This window comes from Rissa tridactyla, chromosome 13, assembly GCF_028500815.1.
Source record: "Rissa tridactyla isolate bRisTri1 chromosome 13, bRisTri1.patW.cur.20221130, whole genome shotgun sequence".
NCBI classification, from domain to species: domain Eukaryota; kingdom Metazoa; phylum Chordata; class Aves; order Charadriiformes; family Laridae; genus Rissa; species Rissa tridactyla.
In genome coordinates, this window is record NC_071478.1 from 11,444,090 (window position 1) to 11,468,895 (window position 24,806).

The 24,806-nt window shown below is 38.9% G+C and overlaps 1 protein-coding gene across 3 annotated transcripts; it reads right to left on the reverse strand.

Annotated features, from left to right (window-relative positions):
* Positions 1-889: 889 nt before the first annotated feature.
* On the reverse strand, positions 890-18,567 carry UPB1 (beta-ureidopropionase 1). 3 transcript variants are annotated; one of them, XM_054219439.1, is made up of 10 exons: positions 18,435-18,567; positions 17,558-17,729; positions 15,932-16,040; positions 15,141-15,235; positions 13,693-13,854; positions 9,479-9,648; positions 5,949-6,030; positions 5,075-5,117; positions 3,774-3,928; positions 900-1,177 (listed from the first exon to the last, which is right to left on the reverse strand). In XM_054219439.1, the coding sequence occupies exons 1-10, from the start codon at positions 18,533-18,535 to the stop codon at positions 1,094-1,096; spliced, it is 1,173 nt and encodes a 390-aa protein (XP_054075414.1). In that variant the 5' UTR covers positions 18,536-18,567; the 3' UTR covers positions 900-1,093. The 3 variants fall into 3 exon arrangements, with proteins under 3 accessions (XP_054075416.1, XP_054075414.1, XP_054075415.1); XM_054219440.1 differs by having other exon boundaries at positions 902-1,177; positions 15,932-16,019; XM_054219441.1 differs by lacking the exons at positions 3,774-3,928; positions 5,075-5,117 and having other exon boundaries at positions 890-1,177.
* Positions 18,568-24,806: the final 6,239 nt, after the last annotated feature.

The following is a 24,806-nucleotide window of genomic DNA, read 5'->3' on the forward strand; positions in this document are numbered from 1 at the left end:
AGAGGACGTTATATACTTAATGGAAATGGCATAGATGAAATTTTAATTTGGAAAAAATTATCTAAGAGTTCAAATATTTATTTCAGCTATAAATTCATAGTTGCTAGTCTGTAAATTGTAGTCATTCTGCACTTCCTGAACACATACTGCATCACCTGAATCATACAAAACAAAATTTCAATACACATCAGTAGCTGAGAACAGCAAATGTGCTGCTATTATGTATGTTCAACAGCTGTTTTGTGTACTCTGCAACCACCAAGTATCCTACTGGAGTGCAGCTCCAGGGAAGTAGCTTTTGTTACCCATCCTGATCCCTAATAGCATCTCCATGGCTTTCTGTTCACAATGAAAAGTAAGACAACTGCACCAGCTTTGCCTGTGCTTTAGCTGGCGTTTCTATTTTTGCCTCACAACGCAGCACTGAGCTTCTGAAGATATTAAAAGCATCTGTCTGCAGCACTACTTTTGCACCTCATGGAGCCCATCAAAGACATTGGTTGAACTGTGGCTGTAATATGTAGCATAAAGTGAAACAAAGAACCAGTGGTCTTGCTTTACAGCACCCACAAATCTTCAAACAACTCGGACATGTCTGGCACGTTACTTAGCTCTAACATCAAATAGTTCATAATTTAAAAAAAAAACAAAACCAAAAGAGATGAAAACAATTTATGCCTCCTTTCCCCCTAAAGTGTGCATTTGGGTAGAGGGTAAAAACTGGAAAGCAGAAGTAAATGATTATGTATAAACTTTTATGTCCTCTGAACCCATCATTTCCACCAAACTATATCACAGTACTGAATAAATTTCATCATTGTTTTATGTTAATGTATTCCTACTGGATATATTTCTACTAAGGAACAAAAGTTTGGACTCATTAGTGTAAATGACAAAAAAAACCCCCACAACCAAGAAGCCATTTTTCAATTATTTTACTTAGCACAGTTTTAAAACCTATTATTTAGATGCCGGTTACAGGAAATTAAAGTGACAACGTTAAAATAACAACTTGCGATCCACAGTAAAGCTATCATCCAACAGTACCTTTTAATTTGTTACGTAACATTTGACTGTAATGAGATGCTCTCTCTTACTCTTTGATTATATTGGGGATAAAATAAGGCTGGACTGCTTCAGTGAGCTTCTCTGCATACATTTCATATCTACCAGTCATCTGGAAAAGAAAAATAAAAGCTTCAGTTCTTTTAGTGAGCTATGAAAGTATGTCAGTAGAAAATATTTATATCCACCATTTTTTTTATGATGATATATTATTTAATTGCCCCCAAAAGTAAAATCATAATTGACTCAAAATGCAAGACCTCCAGTGCCTTAGCACAAACTGATATACTTTTATAAAATAACTCATATTGCGTTGCCTAAAACTGTACTTCTACCGAAAAAAGAGTAGATCTAAAAAGTAAAACTTCAAAATTAACACCTTCCTGCTTTGCAGCTCTCCTTCACTGACAGTCACTTCTGCTGACTAATTACTTAAGGCTATTTTGGTTATCCTAGATAGCTGAAAGTTGAATGTGAAAGGTGGACTCACTTTCTTATCCATCAACAATACTCTCATTTAAGTCAGTTATGTAAATGAAGACAAAGGAGTGTATCTGTAATTATGTCTTCATAATGTGGCCTTGACAACTGATGAACCTTGCTGCCAGCAATAAGTATGCATATGTGTCACTGACGGTATTTGGGTTGTTCTTACTTTATGCATTAATGACACAAAATACTATCATTGCTTTGGGTGCTATAGCACTTCTCTTAGTGCACTATCGTCTTCTGAAGTGCACAGCCTTCAACATTGGCTCTGAGAGGGGCAAACTACTTCCTTCTTGCCACAGTGAAGTGAGGACAATTTAAATAGTTTGCTGCTGTAAGTTTAGCAAACACTTTCTACTTAACATCCCTTTCAGGCATCAATGAATGCAAACTGCAGATACCAGAGCAGGTTAAATAGGTTCCTGCTTGCTATCAAGGGTTTTCTGCAGTGGATAAAATGATGACTTCATACTTCCTCATTCCCCTCATATCAAAAGCTACCTCTGTCTTGGCCACAAATGAGAGGAAAAGGAAACAGATATCCCCTGTCGTATAAACAAAAGCCACAGCTGTGCCTTATGTGCCAAATGACCAACAATAGCAATCCACACCACCAATGTAAAGCTAAGGTGCTGAAAGCACAAGACTTGAAGACAACAAAAAATAAGCAATTCTATACAAAACAGCTAAAGGTCAGCGTTTTGCTTTTACTGTTTGTTTTTCCTAATCAATACAATTGCTTTTGTTCAGATACCCCTCCTAAACTGTTATAAGCAATGCTCCATGTGCTTCCTGACACACTCTGCAATAAGGGCCTCTGATTTCAGTGGCAAAGCAAAACTAAATGCCTGCCTGACTTAAAAAAATTGGGAATCTCTCAGCACACTTTAATTCCACCACGTCAACAACCATATATGTACCAAACGCATTTGTAAAATAACAAGTGCAATTCTGTCCAGATGACCTGAAATTACTTTTTGTCTTTAGTCCATATGTATGGATTGGCAGCATTACCAAAATTCAGCTGTAGCTAAGAAATGAATATGTTTCAACTAAGAAGTTTATTCAGCATTTCAAATCCACAGAAAATTTGTATTTTTACATCAAATTGAAATCAAAACACATTATATATTGCACTATATTGTAATGCACAAGGTGGTTCCAAATAAACCAGCTCTTTAAAATAAATGCTTACAATAACATTATGTGCAAAAATTGACACTCCTTGCAAATATTTGCTTATTTTAAATACTAGTTTATCACTGAAGAATCTACATATATTGTGATGGTTGCTGGCCAGGAGTTCTGGTCTACTTTGTTAGGATCAGATTAAAAGAAGAAACTAGAGGGTAGTTTGTTTAAAAGAATAAAAAATTGAAAAAATCTGGTCTACTAAACCTGTATACAATACAGCACACCATATACCTGGTACTGGCACAACTGAAGGGTTAGCAAACTGCAGTGCTGAGGTGGCAATTTCTTAAACCAGCACTGCTGTTGTACAAATTAAATCAAAATTACAATCTCATAACAGATGATCCAAATTAGATTTATCTCAGACCGCAAAAAAATAGTAATAAATAAGTTTGCTAAAGCCGTGTGGAGACGCTTGCAGTCCTCTTAATCTGATTTAGATTAATTCAAAAGTGGGTTAGGATGCTTCATAGATGAACGTGCACAGTTCTCCCTCTGTGGCTTCAGCACGTCCACAAATTCAGGGAGTTCACACTGCAAGAAGTTTGCACACAGAAAGTTCTCAGAAGCTTAAGGATTCTTGTCGTTTGGGGTTTTCACTAACTTTCACCAAAACTGACAAGTAAGGCCTATAAGAATATAAAGAACTACGATATTAAGTCAGATCAAAGGCCCATCTCTCAGCTCAGTGTCAAATGCCTACATACCTCGCACAAAGAAACCACACACACTTCTCCTAGCAGTTCTTGGAGCTCCTGGCAATCTGCACTTAAGGACCAAAGGCTAAGTTCTTAACTTAAAAGCTATTGGCCTAGTTTCCCTGATTTTGGCTATTCTTTTCTGAATCCATTTATGCCTTTGGCCTCCAGAACATCCTGTTAAATTAGTTCAACAATTTAAGCTTTGGACTGTTAAAAAAAAAAAAAAGGCTGCCTTTTTTAACCATTGTAAGATTATATGATCATTATGAAAGCTTGTTTGTTCTAATATCATATGTAGGTTTGTTTCCTTACAAGGAGGCTTACCTTAAAATTCCATTTGTCACTGACTTGCCTGCAAAGATTTAGATCCATCTCTACCACCAGAAGTCCATCCCGAGTGCGAGAGAGTCCTGGGGTCCTACTGCCGTCTGGTGCAGCTACGTAACTCGAGCCATAAAAATGGCCCAAATCATGGTGTGCTTAAAGAAATTTTTGAAAAGCATGTAATGCCATCTGCAAATAAGTATACAACTTAACATGCAGTGTCCCATAAAACCTGGCTCAATTTCTTGTGGTTGCTCACTCACTGTGCCTTAAGCAAGATATCACCCTGAAGAGCCACAGCACAATCCTAAGGTAACTGCAGTTTCAACCTGTAGTTACTTTTATGCACATTACAGGTTTCAAATATATTGAATTAACAGGAAAAAACTCACTGCATTGCTTTTTAAATAATGTATTATTATGCTTTCCCATTATTAAGTCTCTGAACTAAAGTAAAAGCTTTGCTTTCATTGTTTTTTATTTAGCATTTAAATTAATTCTAATTGTCAAATCACACATTTCCAAAACAGCTGACAGAGATGCACCCATTCAATTTTCAATACAAAGTCAGAAGTGAAAACACTGGGATTTGAGGCACAGAAAAAAATATCTTACTTCATATTGCACAACTCCAAGTTGTGCCAATAATCAGCCACATCTGTTGTACTACTAAGCAATGGATACCACTGACCTTTTTGATGCAGCTGCTACAAACACTTAATTCCAAAACTAGCTAAAAAAAAAAAAAGGCTCAGGCTGACTCCAGATTAAGCCAGAAATTCTGATGGTTATCAGAGGACAAATTACAGCGTTTCAACATACAAGTGAAGTACATACAAGCAAATCTCATAGTTGTCTTTGAGAATGCTCTTCTTTAAGCATTTTTTATTTCCAGCAAATCTGTGAAACAGGGGAAAATGACTTGGCCGGGAATTCAGGTTAGGGCCTGAATCTTAATCTTAAAACTACATATAAAATGTCATGCACACACTGAAAACACAGGCTAATTTGTGGGATTTCTGTCTTCCGGTCCTACAACACTGCATTGACTCAAAAACTCTTAGTCCTCTGAAAGCATATCGAAACCTTAGGTATGAATTTCTGGTGACCACATACTGTGGTACCACTACCTTTAATAGGAAGCGCTGCTTCTCTCCAGCTTACAAAATAGCAGACTTAAGTAAGGCAGTCACTAACCACCATTGCTGTCATGGGACAGACACTTGCAGGAGAGCTATTGTTTCTTCAGACTTTCTAGTTGACAATTATTAGCAACCACTGAATGTGATTTCTGAACATACCTTCTCCACCATCTCCGGAAGTAAAGGCATTCTTGTAGTATTCCTGTGAAATAAGAGGAATCCATAGGTGGCAGTATAATTCCATTTCACTCAAGAAATCCTTGCTAAGTCTACCATATTTAGTATGGAAGTTTATATAAATCTATTAAGAATTTTTCTGGCATACTATCAGCACTGTCTAGAGGGAGCCATCAGAGGGGCCTAGTTTCTGTGATGGATAGGCTAGAAAACAGGATCTTTTTCTATCACTGCCTGTTGTTCATACACTTTGGGGAACATGCCTCGTATCAGTTTCACAAGTCTAAAGAAAAGGCAAAAGAGGAGACATTTAACCAAACACATCTGAGTGGACTGCAAAAGAAGGCAAATGTATTCACATAACTGCAAGAACAAGTCCAGAGTTTTGCAGAGAACCTTATAAAGTAGGGTGTTTGGACTAATCTGAAAGCAAGAATGACCTATTTTGTGCAAAATAAATTTTCATTATAGAATTTCAGCGTCCAGAAAGAGGTAGTATCTGTACAACAGCAACCAATTGTGTACCACTGACCTGAAGTTATATTTTACTTTCAGTCATTTTGGCTAAAAGAATACTGATTTCACCATAGAAACTAGGAGAATTAGCAAAAGGGTGGGTGCCTATTACAAAGAGAGCAAGTCAAGAACAGGAAGCAGCTGCAATGAAAAAGTAGGCTGCCAGCAACAAGGCAGCTCTCAATCTCTTTATCACTATCCATCTTCAAATCACATTATAAACACTAATACCGTAGTTATACAGTGGAGGAATCTATGCACTCTAGTGCTATTCAGTTCGTTAGCTTGAATTAACGTATGTTAAACTTATGAAAGGAAATAGCAAAGTGAAGATACATACCGTTCCTACCCTGTTGATGGGACATGTGAAGCAGTGATTAGCTATGGCAGCATTTCTTGCTTCAATTGGCCACAGTGACTCGCTGGAATACACAAAAGAGGCGGCAGGTATTCACTACTTGTCTATTTCAGAGCTAAATTTAGATTATGACTGTCTCAGACTGTACATTTTCTGTAAAAGAAGCCAAAGTTAGGTGCTAAGACTGATCTTGCTCTTACAGTCAAAATCTCCCCACAGATACAGCCAAGCACTACAATTATTTTCTGCTCAAATACAGGTATAAACAATTCTATCTGTCAACAAATACAGCTTTGCCATGGCAAAAAAAAAAAAAAAAAAGAAAAAATAACACATCTCAAGATTTTCAAAGCAATTAAAGCATACAAAGCTCTACTCTGCAAATTACATAAAAGATTTACACATGTGCTTTCCCATTCCATTAGTTTTCAATATACCAAATATCATTCTGCAGCAAAACTGTAAGAGATTCATATGAGTTGCCTCCTTTTCCCCCCAAATGGTCGAGGAGTGGCTTTCGCAGAAGTGAATGAAAAAAAATTAATTACGGGAATATTAAAAAAAATGAAAGGAAAAGAAAAAAAAAATCAATTTCCATGAAAATTTCCTATTTCTGTTATTTCAACCACAGTTTTCATAGCACTTTCCAGTAAGTCATTTTCCCATGGTGGGCTGATGAAAAAGAAAGCATGTTTAACAAAAGCATCCCAGTAACTTCTCAGTAATTCTCTACTAAACCAGTCACTAAATTTACATAAAACCAAGAACTGAGAAATAAAAAACTCCACCTCTTTTACAAGCCTCTACCTCTTTTCCAAAGGAGATTTCAATTCTGACTGATGTTTCAAACTGAAACAGTCTTCTTTTTATTAGACGGTTTGATACACAAGGATCAGACTAGTTAATAGGAGGCCTGGAAGCACTGAGAGCTCCAAAACAAAGGTGATACAATTTGTACACTCCTGTGACAGCATGTACCTGCCAGATCCTGAGTACCAAGACAAGGTTGCAATCATCTGACTCATTAATCTCCCAGTCAGACTCAAGAATCTTAAGAGATGGTCACTGGACTGACTGAAAGGACTTGGTTTATTGCCTCTTTTCTCAATTGCTTTGAGTCTGGCAGCCAACTCTTCTAAGAAAAAGGGATTTTATTGAAAAGCTCCAGCAAATTACAATTTCACAGAAGACAGACAGGGAAAAAAGGCTATAGCCAAGAAACGACCCCAGAGACAGTTTTTACTTAGGCCTCAAGAGTCCTCTTCCTGCAATAAAAATTATATGCTTAAAAACAATCGAGTGAAAGCCAATAATTAGGAGAGCCTGAAGCACCCAGAGTACCAATGAAGTGCTATATGACAACAGGGTAATTTCTGTTTGCTCTCCTGTTAATGGACTATAAGTGGACAAACATCACAAATATTATTCTAGCAGTGACATAAATGCCCCAAAAGCACTGCATATTCATTCAGCTCTTTTTCAAAGGACATTTTCCAACATTACTCAACCTAAATTATCTTTTATACCAAAAACTATTAAAGGCAGTTTGAATGACAGAATACTACATCTAACCTACAGTTCTACACCCCAGGTTTGTAAACTCATGGTTCTCTGCATCTGAATTGGCTGTGGGTATGAAAATTTTATGCCTCTACTCTGTTTTTCATCATTTCTACCCTATTTTGAATGCCCATTTGTCCTCAGAATTTTCTAGCTGGTCAGCAACAAAAACTGGACGAACACTCTTGGACCTTGTTACAGAGACAGAGAAACTCCAAATTTACATTAAACAGGTAAAGAGAGGGGATTGGATGAATCGTGAAGAAATGGAAAATGTTAAAAAAGATATTCCTATTACATTTCTAACCCTTCTATCATCTTGTATACCCAGTTAGCAAGTCTATATTGCCTGAACATTTCATACACTAAGGTTTACAAAACTGACACTGGAAAAATCTCTTCCTCTAGGTTTAAAGAAATAAAAATGAAAGTTATCTGCAATTAGCCCACACACACAAGCCCAGCTGAAGGGAGAGAGAAGAGAAATGAGAAAGAATTTTTAGTATTATAAGAGATCAGTATATCTTCTTTTTTCGTCTGCTACTCGATATTATACTTGTATTACGATATCATCAGTAACAATTAAACATGCTCCCGTTAGCTTCCTAAAACTTATCTTTGGAGTTGGAAAGTCAAAGACAGTTCAGCTAGCCCAAAGTACGGTTTTTTAACTCACAATGGAAATGTTTTTGTTCCAAAGAACTCTGCAAAGCCAAACTTCCCTCCCCTCGCCCTGTACAAAGCCAGCCACTTATGCTGAAAAGGGTTACAAATATTAATAATTAGGCATAAACTACCATCACTTCTTCAGTCATACGTATGTAAACATCATATAACAATAAATTACTTTTCAGAGTCTTGTTAGCAGGAAAAAAACACCCAAAAAGAAACCAAAAAGAAACAGCACAGTTGTTCCACCATGTGTTAAGCTGATGTGTAGACATGTTCTGGAATCCTACACTTCAATTTACAAATAGTCTAATTTGGAATGTAAAAGTATCGAGTAGTACAGCAAAGAACAGAATACAATGAGAATGAATGGAAGGTGTGGTGATTTTGTCAAGAGGAACGGTGTAAACCACTGAAACCATTTCTACAAGGTTTCTACCTAAAGAAAGCTCCCTCACTGGCCCCAAAGAAATGCAGTTGTTTTGCATCACATTATAGTATCCCAAGCAATACACAGCCTGTGTCAGACAATGCTTTAGAAGCATGACACATTCAAAGGTAATTATATTAAAATGTGACCGATGCTGATAGTGTAAAGGCAAAGAATATTCAAGATCTAATCCACAAATTAATCATTATGAGCTAGCTAAGAAATCTATTTTCTTAGCTCACTGAGCTGGTTTTCTTTTTTCTTTCAGGAAATCAAGTCAGTAGAGTGCAATTAATGTCAATCTGCAGAAGATTAATCTCAAGGGAAACAGTTTACACTGGTTCAGTCTGGTTCAAGAGCCCTGATAATCACAAAATTGCCAACAGTTTCGAAAAAAAAAATGTTTGTGAGAAAAGGGTTTCTCAGCCTGGCTCTGAAACTGCAATTTGATACCATACTTACTGGCTCCTAGGTGGACGATGCAAGCTGGCAAGCTAAGCCTGAACGTAAATTACTACTGCCTACGATAAAGCAAAAATATTACATAGATAATCTAAATAAATTCTCGTTAGTTTTCAGAACATCAGCTGGATGCTGGTTAACTCTGTCTCAGAGACAAAAGACCTGCAGATGTACAACTGAAGTTCTGGAAGAGAATTAGTGATTATGAGCAGACTGGTAGCCCAGAACTCCAGATGGCAAAAAATGCAGACTCCTTCATGAAGGCAAAACAAGGAGGTGGTACCTCAGTTTCTAAGACCTCAGCAAGATGCCCCCTGAAGCCCCAGCGAGGGGCTCAGTTTTTCAGTTAATCCAGAAAGCGTGCAACAGCCTAAATTAGTTTGCATTTTACCTGAGCGTTCCGATAGTGGCTGAAGGGTTGAAGATGATCTCTGCTCCGTTCATACTAAACATTAGCCAGTTCAGAGGGTGATGGCGCCCATAGCATATATTCACAGCAATTGCTCCAAACTGTGTCTGAAACACTGGGTGTCCTGTATTTCCTTCCATATAGTAAGTAGACTACAAATGAAACAAAAAACCACAAATGTAGACTTCTTAAAAAAGTGAAAAGAAATACCTCCCACATTGCTTTGACACTTCCCAATTTCTGATTATCACCTTCAAGTTGTTAGACCATAAGCGAGGACACCTTTCATTTAGTATATAGCTGCACTGTAATAGGTATATAACAAAAAGTGGCTCTTAGGCTGCTGAAATCAAATTCAAGCCCCTTTCTGTTTCCCTTCACTCATGTTACACTTAAGCATTGTCTGACTTTGACACAAACACCTCTATTAATGCTAGAAACTTCTACAGAAGCTTAAGAGGCATCCACAAATTGACAAACTTTAGGGACCTCTCTTAGTACTTTCCCCACATAAGAAAATTTTCCTAAGTCATCATGGTCCTTTGATTCTGATTAAACAGATGATGAACACTGTTTAAAGAACACGGAATTCCTTTACATTCACCTGTAATGACATGCAGTAATTTTATGAATGTTATAAGGAAGTGTTAGTGTATAGCTAAGATTGACTATTTAAACTTCTTATATGCCTACTGCTCCAAACAAACAGAAGGTTTGAAACTACCACCAGGAAAATCACAGGGTAGATCTAGAGAACACTCCTTAAAGAAACTGGAGCCAACTGTTGGCTTAGAAGATCCCATTTACCATATGCTGTGAACTTTCACCTTATTATATCAAACATTTCTAAACACTTAAAAACGCATTGGTTCCTGTAAAAGGCACTAGTGAAGAGAAGGATAGAGCATTGTTAACAGCTATCAAGAAAAACATTTAAGGAGATATTCTAAATGAAATGTGCAGAAACAGTTCTTCCCAGATACAAGAAAAGAAAAACATATGTGTGGAGTCACTGACGGTTGCCTGCTGAGTGCTCAGTAGTAGTCAAAAACCCAAGAAAATCTCAGGCATCAACAGGAAGGGTATTGAAACATAACAGAAGATATCGATTTGCGGTTTATAAGAATTCTGTGTGCCCGTGGCTTGAGTACTCTGGGCAATTCTAGTGTCCGCATCTCAATAAGGATATACTAGACATGGAATACGCAAAGGCAACTGAAATGACAAAAGGGATGAGGCAGCTCCCTTGGGAGGAGCAACTAAAAAGGCTCTTCAATGTGCAGACAGAAGGCTGAGGGAGATATTACAAACGAGATTTACAAAATCACAAAGGCAGTGGATAAGATGAATGACATACAGAAAACCCAAAGCAGCGGCAGTAGTGTGCATTGACTGAAATTACACTCCTGTACCTGTTTTCAGCCAAAGTAACTTTTTTCTTGCAGCAGTGCACTTCTGAAAAAGCTTCTTTTTGAAAGCAGGTATTATCACGAGGTTCAGAAGGGATTAGACAAAGTCATTGATAAAAGAACCACAGATAAGAAATGAAACAGACAGTAACATGCCATCCAACATCCCTAATACAATGTCTGTGGATATCACGGGAGTACAGAAGTTGCAGAGTGGCCAGACTTGTTCCTAATAGTACCTTTTTGTGATGATCTGAGAGACAAAAAAGTAAGGTACATAATCCACCAGCCTGACACAATGGGGCGTGCCTCTTATCATATAAGAAAGTTGCGTTGTAAAACAATTCCCTTTTCATTGAAACTACCTGTCCATTTTAACAACCACTGCTGTTGGTCTTGAAGGAAGCAGAACCACAATCAGGCCTAAAGCAAGCAGTTTCAGCTGGAGAACAAACTAGGGCCGCATCAAAGTGTTGGAGCATGGCATGATAGACACAGGAAGATCATCTTCTGAAACCAAGAAAGACTAGAGGTTCAGTATGCCCAGTATATCTAATATCTCATGTTTCTTATTTATTATCAAGGTCTCATGAATTTGAACAGTCCCTTGGGCACTGATTTTTACCTCCTTTCATGTCTGTAGAAAACATACCACATGGTGGACACTCACACAATCCTTTTTCAAAACAATTCCACTGATTGACTGTATTTCCATTTTTTCTTCTATTCTCAGCTTTCTTTTATTACAGTAGGAGAAGAAAAACAAAAATGCTGTTGCTTCAGGGAATTCATCAGTTCTTAGTTCTTTATTCCTTACCAGAGGTCACAATCATCTCCACAGCAACCAACTGTGATGTCTCAAGGATTGATTTTTGTTTATTTATATGCCCTCACACACATGGCTGAATAGGTTACAGACCAATCTCCTTCGCCTCTCCATTTAGTTCTCACCGATTCAACAAGCATGATTTCAACAAGGCTCCTTTCCCTATCTGCTCTACAGAGAAAACCCACAAAAAATAATTTCAAATTCCACCCTTCCTTTGGGGGTGAACTGTTGATAAAGAAAACAACATTAGAGTAACAGAGATGAGCATAATCTTTCCCTGAAGTCTTGGTGGTTTCTAAAATACTTCTATCAAAATTGCTCATCTTGGAAGAATGGACTTAATGCTTTGCTAACAAAATCAGCTAAAAAGACAGCACTGTTTTGGGTAAACTCTACTTGCTTCTATACTACCTCTATAATGAGGTAGATAAGACAAGGAATGTCAAATCATTATAGTATACCTGTAAGGTATAAAGAGATTGTTCTGTGGTAATCCTGGCATTTAGGATAAGAACTAACTCCTTTTAGGAATCATGCAAAACTCATAACGAAACTCTATTTATACTTCACATTGAAAAGTAAAAATATTTTCTTTTTTTCAGATGCCTTTCATTATAGTTTCATAGCTGGAAACAAGGAGTTTCTTGTAATCTGTTGCTGATCCAGAAAATAGTGTCTGGAAAACTGAAAGACATCATATTTTAGCACAAGCAACAGGAATTTACTTTTTGTTTGATTACACAAGGAACAAATCAAGAATGTGGAAAGTAACCAAAATTCATTTTTATTAGTGCTTGTATTTTATATGGGTTTGTTAGTTACTGTTTCACTAGCTAAAAGACAGATCCAATACAACAACATTAAATATCAAAATAATTACTAAAGATTTCAGAAGTCAACACTGGTGGCTGACAGGCCTGTGCCAGAAACCCATTGTGTAGAAACCTATTAACAGCCCCCTCTGAAGAAACACAAATCAGTCCGATCAGGTCTGGGAGCCCAGGTCAAAACTTCCAGAGGTTTTTGAACACGAAGTTTCAAGATATAAAAAAGATTTTAAAATTAATAAAAAACCAGTTTGGATTCTGAGGCCTCAGTTTAGTGACTGGAGCATTTGGACTGGGAACAAAAGCAACTGCAGCTATATAGCCCCCAGTGCTCAGAAGAAATGCCTCTGTTAATTACCCACTTTAGCTGACAAGGAGAGATTTAGTTAGGTAAGACAATGTATTTTTAGACTTAGGTTAATTTTTAATCCTGATCTTTCTGCTTGTGACAATTCTATGGATGGATAAACACATTTCAGATCTACCAGTTTTCTTCTGATGTGGCCTTTGCTACCAGTTCAGTTTCTGAAGCTGATTCTGGAGGACAGTCTGAAAACTGCTGGGGGCTTCAGTGGAAGTAATGTGATAAGTAAACAGAAGATGCCATAAACCAGCTATTCAGTTAGAAACGTTATGAATTAAGGGATTCTGCTCAAAGAAACATCAGCAAAAGAACTGTGATTTCCAAGACAACCTCACAGAGAAACAGAGATCAAGACCATAAATAATGCTCACACATGACCCATGAAACAATTGCCTTCCAAATTAAAATAAGTTCAACATGCACACATGCAAAAACTAAGCCAATAACGCACAACTAATGTAACAAAGCTGCGACTTAGTGAATTTTCTTTTAAAGATCCTCAATACTTTTGTAGTTTCCCTCAGGCCAAGGAAGAGTACATGACAAAGACTCAATGTTATTTGTCCTTTAAGAGTCATCAATCTCTATTCTTGATAAATTAACTTACTATAATTTCACGTGAGAAAAACTGATTTGACACTTAAAAGAATCACATTCTCTAGAAATACATTATATTTCCTGCCAATGTGACGCTGATACAACACATGCTGTTACGAACAAGAGCTGCAAAGTAAGACTAGCTTGATAATCACAACACTGCATCTTACCTCATTGAAATCTCCAACTCTTGGAATGTGATTTTTCCTACTTTTGCCAAGGACAGCTCCAGAATTAGAAATGACCACTGCAGCATTCCACAGAGTTCCCCCATGTATGTCATCTCGCTCCAGGATTGGAGATACCACAACCATATTGTATTTCTTTGCCAGCTATACAAATGAACACAATTATTTTATTATACACAACCCTGCGGTAATTATTTTCATTTTTTTGGTCATAAAGAAGAATTTTAAAAAGTTTTCATCTGGTACATTACTCTGCCTGTTATCAACGGTTAGTGCTTAACCCACACTGGCATGCCCACATCACCACAGTTTCTTCATCAAAGATGGATACATGGCAGAGAGCTTTCCACCTGCATCCTTCAACTAGAAACGCAAGGTAACAACAGGAAAAAAGCATCCTAACAGCAACAGTCAAGCTACAAAGCCCACCTCTGTCTATTCAGAGGCAGAAGAGGAGATAGATCTCATCCCATTCTTTCATTCTGGTATACCACATAAGTAGTATACCAGAATAAAAGACACCATGCCAAACTTGGGGGGGAGAAAAAAGGTAAAATAGCATTACATGTTAACTATAAATGTTAAAAAACATACACGTGACAAATATAGCAACTTCTGGCTACCAGCTTACTAGCACATTGCCTTTTCCTTCAAATCACTTCTCTTTCTTTTATTTCTCCAAACTTCCATAGTGTCATTAATTCCACAGTGAGAAGCAACACACACCTGCCCTAGATCAGACTAAAGATACTATGCTGTCTACAAAAGCTTAATAGGTCAGTGCATATCTAGGCAAATCTGACATCAAAACAGTGTTTTGTTGTTTCGATCACTTGTAAAAAGAAATAATTTAAATTTCTTATTAAAAAAAATTTGTCAGAAAAAAAACCCAAAAAACTCTGCCACCTTTGCAATCAACAATCTCCATAAAAATAAGAGTCAGACAATAACAAATCTCCTTGGGTCCATAAAAAGCCCCCTACGTTTTGTGTCATTTCACAGGGAGATGCAAAAAATGTGAAAGTGTTCTCTGTTCAGAAAAGGCTAGCTGTTCTACTCACACCTTCATACAAGCATTGTTTAATAAGCAAGAAACAACTTCTAAATGGAAATTAAAAAAATATTTGTATGAAGAATTGTTCCTCTCTTGTAAAATTCAGGAACGGTTAAATGGGCAGTTTCATATGCCTTCCATGATACAAGGAAGTCTACAAATGCAAAATTGTTTAAAAAATAAATATTGAGCACAGTTGTTGTCCATTTATACTTCACTCAGTATCATAATATTTGTCAAGTAAGGTGAAAATTTATTTTGATTATTTCAGTTTTCTCAGTGGTACGAGATGGGTTCATAAAGAAATCCATGCGAATCAGTGGCAGTTATGGGCTGAGGCTGGATGTGAGGGTTTTTTGCTCGACTGTTTTTTTACCTCTTGACAGAATTTTGTTGTTGGCCCATCCTCTGCTGACTCAGCAAATTCAGTCCAAGGAAGCTTCTCTCTTGTACAAAAAGCAAAGGGCATGGCTAGAAAACACCAATGCAAGACAAAATTTACAAAAGTGTTCATGTCACTCAAGAAATGCACACTGTATGCATGAATACAGATAAAAAAATTAAACACTTAAGAATGATTCAATTATTTTCCTTGTTTAAAGGCAAAAGCTATTTAAAAATATTTTTAGCAAGGGCAAGGAGTTTTGCACCCATGCGGAGCAAAGTAGAAGAGAAAGAATGCACTTCATGAAGTCTTACCAGAGGTAAAAATACAAAATACACCCCAGTCACTAGCATACACTTTCTGTGAATAACCTGTTTTCACAACTCGGGCCTTCATTTTGTTTTTTCCCTCTCTTAAGCCTTAAAGACTCCATTTTAATTAAAATTAGATTTTTTAAATTTTCGTATCTGTCTAGAAAAAATCCTAAGTTTTAGAAGAAAAAAAAATGAAGGAAGGATGACACAAACAAGGCCCACACATACAAATATCGCTGTTGCAGCGTACACCAGTCTTCAATATAACAGACTTCACATACATCTTCCACACAGTTCTGCTAACTAAGACTGTTTTTTCCTTTAGAAAGCAAATCAGTAAAGTCAGCTGTTGTATCTTGGAATATCTCTGCTGTTTACTTAGAAGACATACTTCTAGTACAGGATACTTGTTAAAATAGAAGGAACTTGACCTCTGACAACCTAGAAGGAATCACAGAAAATACTCACTCCAAGCCTCCTGGAAACAAACTATGTTGACCCCACATATTGCAGCTACTTCCACAATCTCCTCAATTCGTTTGTGCAGTGCAGCCACCTGATTGCGAGAAGTGTCATGCTATAAAAAAAGCTGTATGTTCAACTCCCTTGTATATTAATAGCCTGGTTTTACAAGCTTGTTCACATTATATTTATCTCATTCTATACTTAGTCCCACTGCTTTCAGGGGGAATAACTCAAGGAGTTATCATTCCTGAGCACTGATAACAGAAAGAGATATGGATTTTTAAAAGCATTCAGATGCTGAAAATAGAGAAAGCAATCCAACGGAATTCTTATTTCATGGTTACAACATTTAAATATATGGCAACTCATTGCTGACTGACTTGAAAATAGCTAAAATTCTTAACAGAATCAGCAAAAATTATAATTTTGCTGCTCATCATAAACATCCTAAAGAACAATGCTAAGTAAATGTGAATTCAAAGTCAGATACTCTGAATCTTAAAATATGAGGCAAGGACTGTCTATCTCCTGGTCATCTCTGAATCCTGCTCACATGTGTGGATCTTGGACACTCTATAGACGTTATTAACTCCAAACTATTTTCTAAATCTCTCTGTCCAAAGAGCTAATTGGATTATTACCAAGAAAAAACATCAAAGCATTTATTACTTAGTCAAAAAACATTGTTTCAAAGTACTTTTTTCTTAAGTATTCTACTTAAAGATAAGCATAGGTGTAGCACTTTGCATTGATACTTTCAGGTGTCAATAAAAAAAAAAAAGGGATGCAAGATAAGTCAACAGTCACCTACAAACTCAACAACTGTACACTGATTTACAGAAATAGTTAACTAGTCATTTATAAGGTAAAATCATTAATGTAACTGCTAGTCTTTTTAACAGATGCTACAAGGAATCCACAAACTTGATCCATATAGGGAATTAATTACTTGCATCTGTGACAGGTATCTTTCCAAAACAAATTACCTCAGAAATGTTCTGTCCTGTCACTGTACAAAACTACTTGTCCAGGAGATTTTATAAATGTGGTCTTTTCTTTCACTTTTTTCAAGCTACTTTTAGGAGGCTACTTCTATATGTCACCTCAGTGCTTTTGTGTCCAAGATGCCAGGATATGATGGTTACCTTGTAATAAGATTTGGTTTACTGCTGTACAAAGAATAATGAACACAGCTTTATTAATCTGTGTTTACTCTAATGGATTTTCCCGTAATGGAACATTTCTCAATTAAAACGAGAACTGCACCTGTGGTTCCCATGGGTTGCCATCTCTTTTGATTTTGGGTAAATGATTCTCTGTTACATTTTAGAGGCAAAGGATTTTCATGTACAAAAACAGTGACTAAATATTTAGCTTTGGAAAAACCGCAATCAGGTTGGTCAATTCACTAGGTAAATACAAGAGATGTTTCTGAGAAACAATAAAACCGAATGTGTCATTTGAATTTCTCACAGTATACTATATTAAGCTAGTGATGGGTCCTATATTGCCAGACAATCACCGGAGATTTCATGCTGGAGTTTCTAACATCAACAACTAAGGCGTGTTATCTCCCAATCCAGTAGAAGAGGAGTTACAGACAAACGGCCCAGATCCCAGTGTGTGTACCTGGACTGCCACAGCTGTGTCTGTGGGAAGTGGAATTTTATTTTGTACCAGTCCTACTCGAACAATACGCGGCCTCCTCAATTGCTCTGGAGCAGCTTCAAATCCATAGCCCTGTAGCTCAAAATCTCTTTCCTGAGCTGCTGATAGAGCAGCAGGTGGCAAATTAAGTTTTCTGGATTGAACAAGAAACAATGACATTTCAACATGAGACATTCTCCTTTTCTGCTCTGCATGCAGTGGATCAAAATGATCACAAATACTGCCTACCCCTGCCGAGACACCCAAGCTCCCATATGCAACTATCAGACAAGGGAACAGTCTGACAGTACCCTGGTCACGTGCAAAGCTCGCTGCTCTCCTCCATGGCAGTGAACTCCCAGCATCATCCTCTATAATTGTGATTTCCAGCCACTATTACCTTGCTATGGAAATCGAGGAGCACATATGTACAAACTTTCAAATGTAACCCCCATATTATAAAACGCTTTCCTTCCAACGTATTTTTCCTCATGTTAGATCCCCACTTTTCCAGCTCCCTGACCCCGAAGCCACAACCTTCCCAAGCCCCCCTCAAAATTATCCCCCTCAGGTCTTTCGTTCCAGTCAGCCACCTTCTCAAACGACCTCTCTACCGCCCTGCTCCCCGGACTTGGATTACCTCCAAACTACCCCGGCTACCTCACCACAGCCTGACCTCGCCCGCAGCACCACAAGACCTACCCTTCTTTTTTTTCAGCCCACCCCTGTGTCCTGCTCACCCGGCCTCAAACCGACTCCTTCCCCCTCAACTCCCGGGCTGGGCATCCCCGCGGAGCCCGAGGGGGAAGGAGGAGGGAGACAGACGGCAGAGGGAGGCCAGCCCGTCCTAGCAGCGCACCTTGCCTCGCCCCCGTAAAGGATCCGCTTCACCTCGGCCAGGTCCTCGGGCGGGATGTGCTGCTCCAAGCACGACTCCACCGACTCCAGGCCTCCCGCCATAGCGCGGCGCCGGACGGGACCGGACGGGACGGGACGGGACGGGACGGGACGAGGCGAAGCGAGCCGACGGTTGGGCACGCGCTGACCGTTAGGCAAGCGCGCGCCCCTCCTTCCCCCGTGAACTTTACCCCTGGGCGGCCCCCGCCGGCACACGCCCCTTTCGCCTCAGAGGGGTTTCGGCGGGCGCCGCGGAGGGTCCCCGCCGTGGCACGGAGGGGTCTGGGTGCACAGCGCGGCCCGGGAGGGGGCACGGACGGGTCTGGGCGCACAGCCCCGAGGGCGCAGCGGGCAGCAGTAGTGGGGCCGGTCCCCTTCCGTTGTCGCAGGGCCGGTGGGGGATGTGCACCCTGTGGCCTGGTTGCTAACCCTGAGATATCCCTAAGGGTTAAAAGACGCGTGGATGTGACCTTTCGCGCCTATTTGCCACTTCTGGACCAACTCCTCAGCCTCAGAAGTAACTTATCTAAAAGCAGAACATCCTTAGCAGTATTTTTATAAAGATACCATTCAACAAAAGGGCTTAGAAATAGGAAAGGTGTCATAAAATGACAATGGTTTTCATTGTGCCTTTTAGTTGCAATAAGACTTTGAACAGGAGCCAATAATAAGCGATAATTTTGTCTTCAACATGGATTTGAGGCCCAATATAATTGGAAATGCGTCCCAAAGCCAAAATTCATGCCAGACAAAGGATTGAACAAATTAAGACCTTTATCTGGGACCAAAAATGTGCGTCTAAATAAAGGATATTTTCTTCTGCGGGTACGAAGTGGACACCCCAGTTTAAACCGGTTATTCACACTGAACTATTGGCTGCACCTTCCGCTTCAAAATGCTACTGAAATTCACAACGTGGTAACTAGTTTTCTCATTCAGATGAAGCACTAAGTCCAGGGATGGCTACACATGGCTAAATATATCACACCGAGTTTAAGCACTGCTTTATGTATCTTGCGGAGGATGTAACAACATTCAGCACTTCGCATTCGCGGTTGTTAGGTATTTTGAGTTAAATATTAAGCCTTTCAGGCTAAATTTAAAAAAAAAAAAAAAAAGTCAGGGAGAGAGTGTCTAATATTTAACTTTAAACAGAAAGTGTCCAGGGGTAGTCTGGTTTCATCGAGGCCTTTTGAGATACGTGATTCTTTTGCTCTAATCCACTGTTTTTAACCCAAGAAGTTGCAGCAATGATGTGTATGCCAAGTGCACCGGGGCAGAGGCGGTGCTCTCCCGCCCTGTAGGGGCAGGAACTCCTCTGAGTAACTCCTAAAGAGCACACTAACTCCTTTAGGCAGCAATCAGGAAAATCCTTTAATCTTTGGGGGAATTTTCAAGATAAACTACAATTAGGGATGATGGTATGCTATAAAGCAAAAATGGTAAATTCGAAAGTGAAGAAAAAAAAACAAAAACGTCATTTGAAAGGAAGGAACTTTTTTAAAGTCTGGATAGCTAGTGTATTGTGTAAGTATTTGCCCTGCATTCATCAGTGTAGCATCTCCCTGCTCATGACCAAGAGCCTAAAAACCTATTCTTAAGAATTATTTTTCTTTCCCAAACATACTTCTGAAGGGCAATAATAAGCAGTGACCGATACTTACATGGTATTTTTCATTTGATGAACCTAATTTGGTTTAATGGCCAATTTTAAAGGTATGTATCAGTAACATTTTGTTCCGTTCATGGCTGGCAGATCGTTGAACATTGGAGAATGGGAGATCAATGCAAAAATCAGCTGACAATACAGGAGGGAAATCAGGAGACCAAGTAAGTTCATTCCCATATCAGCATACTCAGGATGTCAGCTAACAGATAAAGCATTTCTGGAGGACTCACAGAAACAAACAGAAGGGCTTGAGCTTCTCTGGGAACTGTTCAAGTTCTTTTCTGCCTGGACTGCAAATTAAAGGGAAAAACAGCAGGTCTATTTTGTATCCAGCTCCTGAAGAAGGTCACATAACTGAACTTTTCTCTTCAAGCTTCTATTCTTAGTGTGAACTTTCACTGACTTCTCTATTGGTGCCTTGTTTGTTTGTAATTTAGTAAATTGTACTACATGTAGGAAATGGACTTCATGGCAATAAAACTGAAGCCCCTGAAAAGAATACTCACGAACAGTCGAGACCTGAAAAAACAGTACATTTCCTGTGCACCGTATCAGCCATCCTGCAACAACGCAGTGAGGTCCAGACTGCGTGAATAGGAAATGACAAGCCTAGAATTACTAATAACGATGAAAGGAGATCAGTCTATTCCATAGGGACTATGCGTATATAAAGGTATAACTCTAGCCAACACAATAAACCTTCAAAGCACAAAATGTTAATGTTGAGCAGGAAAGTAACCTAATAAAGGAAGATGCCTTCCATATCCCAGACAAAGCATATTAGAGAGTGTGGATTTAAGTCTGAATGTTCCACTTCAGTCATTGCAATTATCTGTTAAGTATGATGCTTGAATCCAGCTCCCAGCTCTGGTTTTGACTTCTTCAACCCTCTGTATTTAAACTTCTTCCCAGTTCTGCATTACCTGGACCAAGTAACTGTTTTGGGAAATAGCTGAACCTTTTGATATGAACCCGGGCTGTAATAACTGGTTTAGAGGAAAATAAGCTGGATATAGAAGTCAGGACCACACAGTGTAATCTGAACAGAAGGCAGTTCTTGCGCGCTTCTGTGCTGAAACCCTGTGTTGCACAGATGCCATCTCAGAGCTAAAACTGGGGTTTGGTAACACTGGTCCACACACTCTGTGCTGCAAGACTGTTCCCAAGAGTTCCTGTAAAACCCCACAATAGCACCCTGGCATTAGTCAGAAGCACCCTGGAGATTGAATTTAAGAGCCAAATATCTAGAGTTCAGGCTAAAATTGGGAAAGACCCAAGAAAAGATTTAAACAAACAAACAAAATCTTTCCACTGTAACCCAAGATAGGAGCAAAGGCTGAACAGCATCATGTATCAGAGCTAGTAGGCCCGACTGTAGGCAGCATTTCTATCTTTCCTTCCTAAGTTAGTCGTATGTACATATACTCCCTCTGAATCACCTCGCTTCTTACAAACCCTGCTACTGTCACGCGAATCATATTTCCAGACACTTTCTTCTGCTGTCATTCCTTGAAATGGGTCACACAGAGTTCCCCAGAGCAGCTAAATAAATTAATAACTTTTATCCCTAATGCAATAACTGTCTCGGATCACCCACGGGGTCATGCTGCTTGTTATTAACACCTATCAAGGGATTTAGGTGGACGTGGATCCAAACATGTCCTGCAAAGCCACATGATATTGATGCTCTAAACTTGCTTTTTAGATCCTGCAACACCCTTTAAAATGACTTTCTATGCTGTACTTTTCCAGTGGCCACAAAATAACGTACTGAGTTGTACTGCAAAATAGATCGCTGAAATAAATCTTTACATTGCTTCACCTCAAATACAGACTCCCTTGCTTCATGCGGAGATATAAAACAATTACCTCGGAACATACCTGATTCAAAACATTTCAAGTGTAAGAGACGGGCAGTGAAGGGTAATTAGCATAACACACATTGTAAGAGAAGAGACAGGTCTAAAATACAGGGGGAAGATAAAACACTAGCTTCCTGCTACTTAATATACAGCTAAAAGAAGGAAGACAGTAAACTTCCTTTCTGTCCTGCTTTGGTTTATACATTGAGACAAACGAGCTTTAAGGGTGCTGCGATTAAGGAAAACCAACATTCTCAGTTTTAAAGTCACTCTTTGTACCATGACCTCTTGCTAATAACACTTAACTTCCGTGGGATTTTGGGGGTTTGGGTTTTTGGGGGTTTGGCTTTTTTGTTTTGTTGTTTGTTTTGTTTTGGGTTTTTTTTGCCTTTGCACTGGTTACAGACAGAGAGCTCTTTTCCAAATTCTACTTAAATCTTTACAAGTATTTTTATCAGTTTTAGAAATGGGTCTGTACGTAAAGCAAAGTTGAGGATTTTTATACGGATGGAAAATTCTGGTCTGTGTTTAGATTCCCTGCCTTTCCCACGGACTCTGCAGAAACCACAGGTACAATCACCTATAGAGTAGGAGAGCCAAATTATAAACCTCTTATAGTTGGCTTTGTGTCATCTGCTCTTGGCTTCCTGCCGTTCTGAAGGCTGGGTGAGGGGAAGTGGCTGAAAACTGAGGAAGTTTATTGTTGACACTACGTTTTGTCTGTTCTCAGGCGTGCCTGGGACCAAAGCAGTCCCTAACTAGTCCCAGGTCCGAGGAGCGAAATGTAAGTTTTCAGACACCTTCACCTCCTTCCTCGTCTGCCTCCCTCCCTCACACAGAAAAAGTCCAGCTCACAGTTTTCAAAGAGTTAATTTACCTTTGGAAGAGTCCTTCTGTTGTTAGCGCTATTGTCCCAGCTAGAAACATCCTCCTTGCTTGCCTTGACTAAACCACACCTGAAAATGTATCTTTAAACCAGAAGAGATTCACAAATTGGCCACTTCTGTCAATTAGAAACTTCATTCTTCCCTGGAATATGGCTATCTCCCTGGTGCACAGGAAGTGCATTAAAGAAGTAATAACACTCATAAAACACATTTAATGATCTAACATTTAAGAGCAGCGTTCTTGTTCATTACTGTAACTTTCTGCTAAATTACCACCAACAAGATTGCTCATGGGCTCAAAAGGTCAGTGTTATTTTTGCTGTTGAAATCGTGGAGTCTGGGAAACAACTGTGTGTAAATTGCTGATAAACTGGAACAAAGACAGAAGAGAAAAACACTGAACATATAAGAATGCAAGTAAACCAGCAGGAAAGGAGGGGAGGGGAAGAATCTCACGGACAGTTTATTAAAAGAACAAAAGAATAAAATCTGGCGCATTTGTTTTCCACGGGTTCAGGAAGCCTGGTCTTTAAGCACCTACTATAAATAGAGTGTTCTAATTCTTCATCAAAGCGGGTAGTAGTCTATACCAAAATGAATGAATTTTAGGTATATTCTGGGAAGAGGAAGATGTCCCTGCCCTCATAGTAGGAGAAGGATCTTTTGTTTCAATCCTTGCAGAAATTAGATATTTCAAAGTGTAAGAGCTTGAGAGATGGCGCAGACTCTGGAACATGATGTTTCTATACTGCCAGCTTCCTGGCAAGAATACTGTTAGAGAATGGAATTAGCAGACATCTAATTTAGGATTGAATAACCTGGTTTTGAGAAAGATGATGTTGAATTTATCGCATGGCTAACTTGAAAATCCTCAAGGAATTCCCCTCTGAGTGGAGGTTCTATGTGAACTCTAAAGACTTTGAAAAAGCATTTGATAGGGTTGATAGGGATATCATATAGAAAGAAATGGGAACTTATTTAAAATTCTGAAAAGGACTATTTTCAGTCATTTAGCTCTCTATAAAGGATTTGAGTGTAAAGAAATCCCAAAAAGCTACCTCAGAGACATCCAAGTTATAAACAAATGCAGAATACAGGAGCCTTACATTGCCCCTAAGGAAAAAAAAAAAGGAAAAAAAAATCACTGAAAAATTATTTCATGCAAAACACTGTAAATTGTTTCAGGCAAGGTTATTAAATGGCCCAAACCCCATTATTTTATAGGTGAGACAGCTTTGACAGTAACAAAGTAGTATTAAATGACCCAATACACCACTCTGGCTGTCAATTGTATGGGTTTGGGTTCGATGTTACTCAAAGCAACTCAACAAGGAGGATGAAGAGGTTTGTTTCTTCAGCCTGCCCGCTGAGCTGAGTGCCTACTGAGTAACTTGTAGGGTAGGCACTGAATATTCTTCAGGCAGGTCAAAGCCTGCACACAGCAGTCAATAAAGGGCCCCATTAATCTTTAGTTTCACACTTGGCAGCACAAAAGAAATAAAAACATCCCCTAACAGTCAACATCTTGCATTTCTGGGAAGGCATTCAAGCTGTGAAGCAAGAAATTATAATAAGGCCTGTCCCTCACAAAGGATGAGACCCTTCCTACCATGAGGATTATTACGGAAAACCTGTCAGAACTCTACATGTGGGCAGTGCCAAACAAGGACCTCCAGTGCAAATTGCATGGACTTGCCCAAAGACAGAACTTATTAACATGCTTCCCTGTTAGTCTCTCACCATCGATATTCAACTCACAGCGCCCACAGACCAGAAGTAACTGGGGCTGCGGTATGATTTGGGTGGAGGGAAGGGAAGAAAAAAGGGAGCATCTGTGGGATCACTCTACTGTAACATGAGGTGGGAACACAGTTTTATCCTAAGAAGTGGGAAAGGGGGCTTCAGCCCTTCAGTTG

Bases quoted from the DNA above. Each gene is read 5' to 3' on its own strand.
- UPB1 (XM_054219439.1), bottom strand. From the start codon at position 18,535: ATGGCGGGAGGCCTGGAGTCGGTGGAGTCGTGCTTGGAGCAGCACATC. The intron at 13,855-15,140 runs GTAAAAAAACAG...TCATTTGTATAG, and splicing joins CAACAAAATTCTGTCAAGAG to CTGGCAAAGAAATACAATAT. The intron at 3,929-5,074 runs GTATGTTCAGAA...AATTTCTTTAAG, and splicing joins TTCCGGAGATGGTGGAGAAG to CACACCATGATTTGGGCCAT.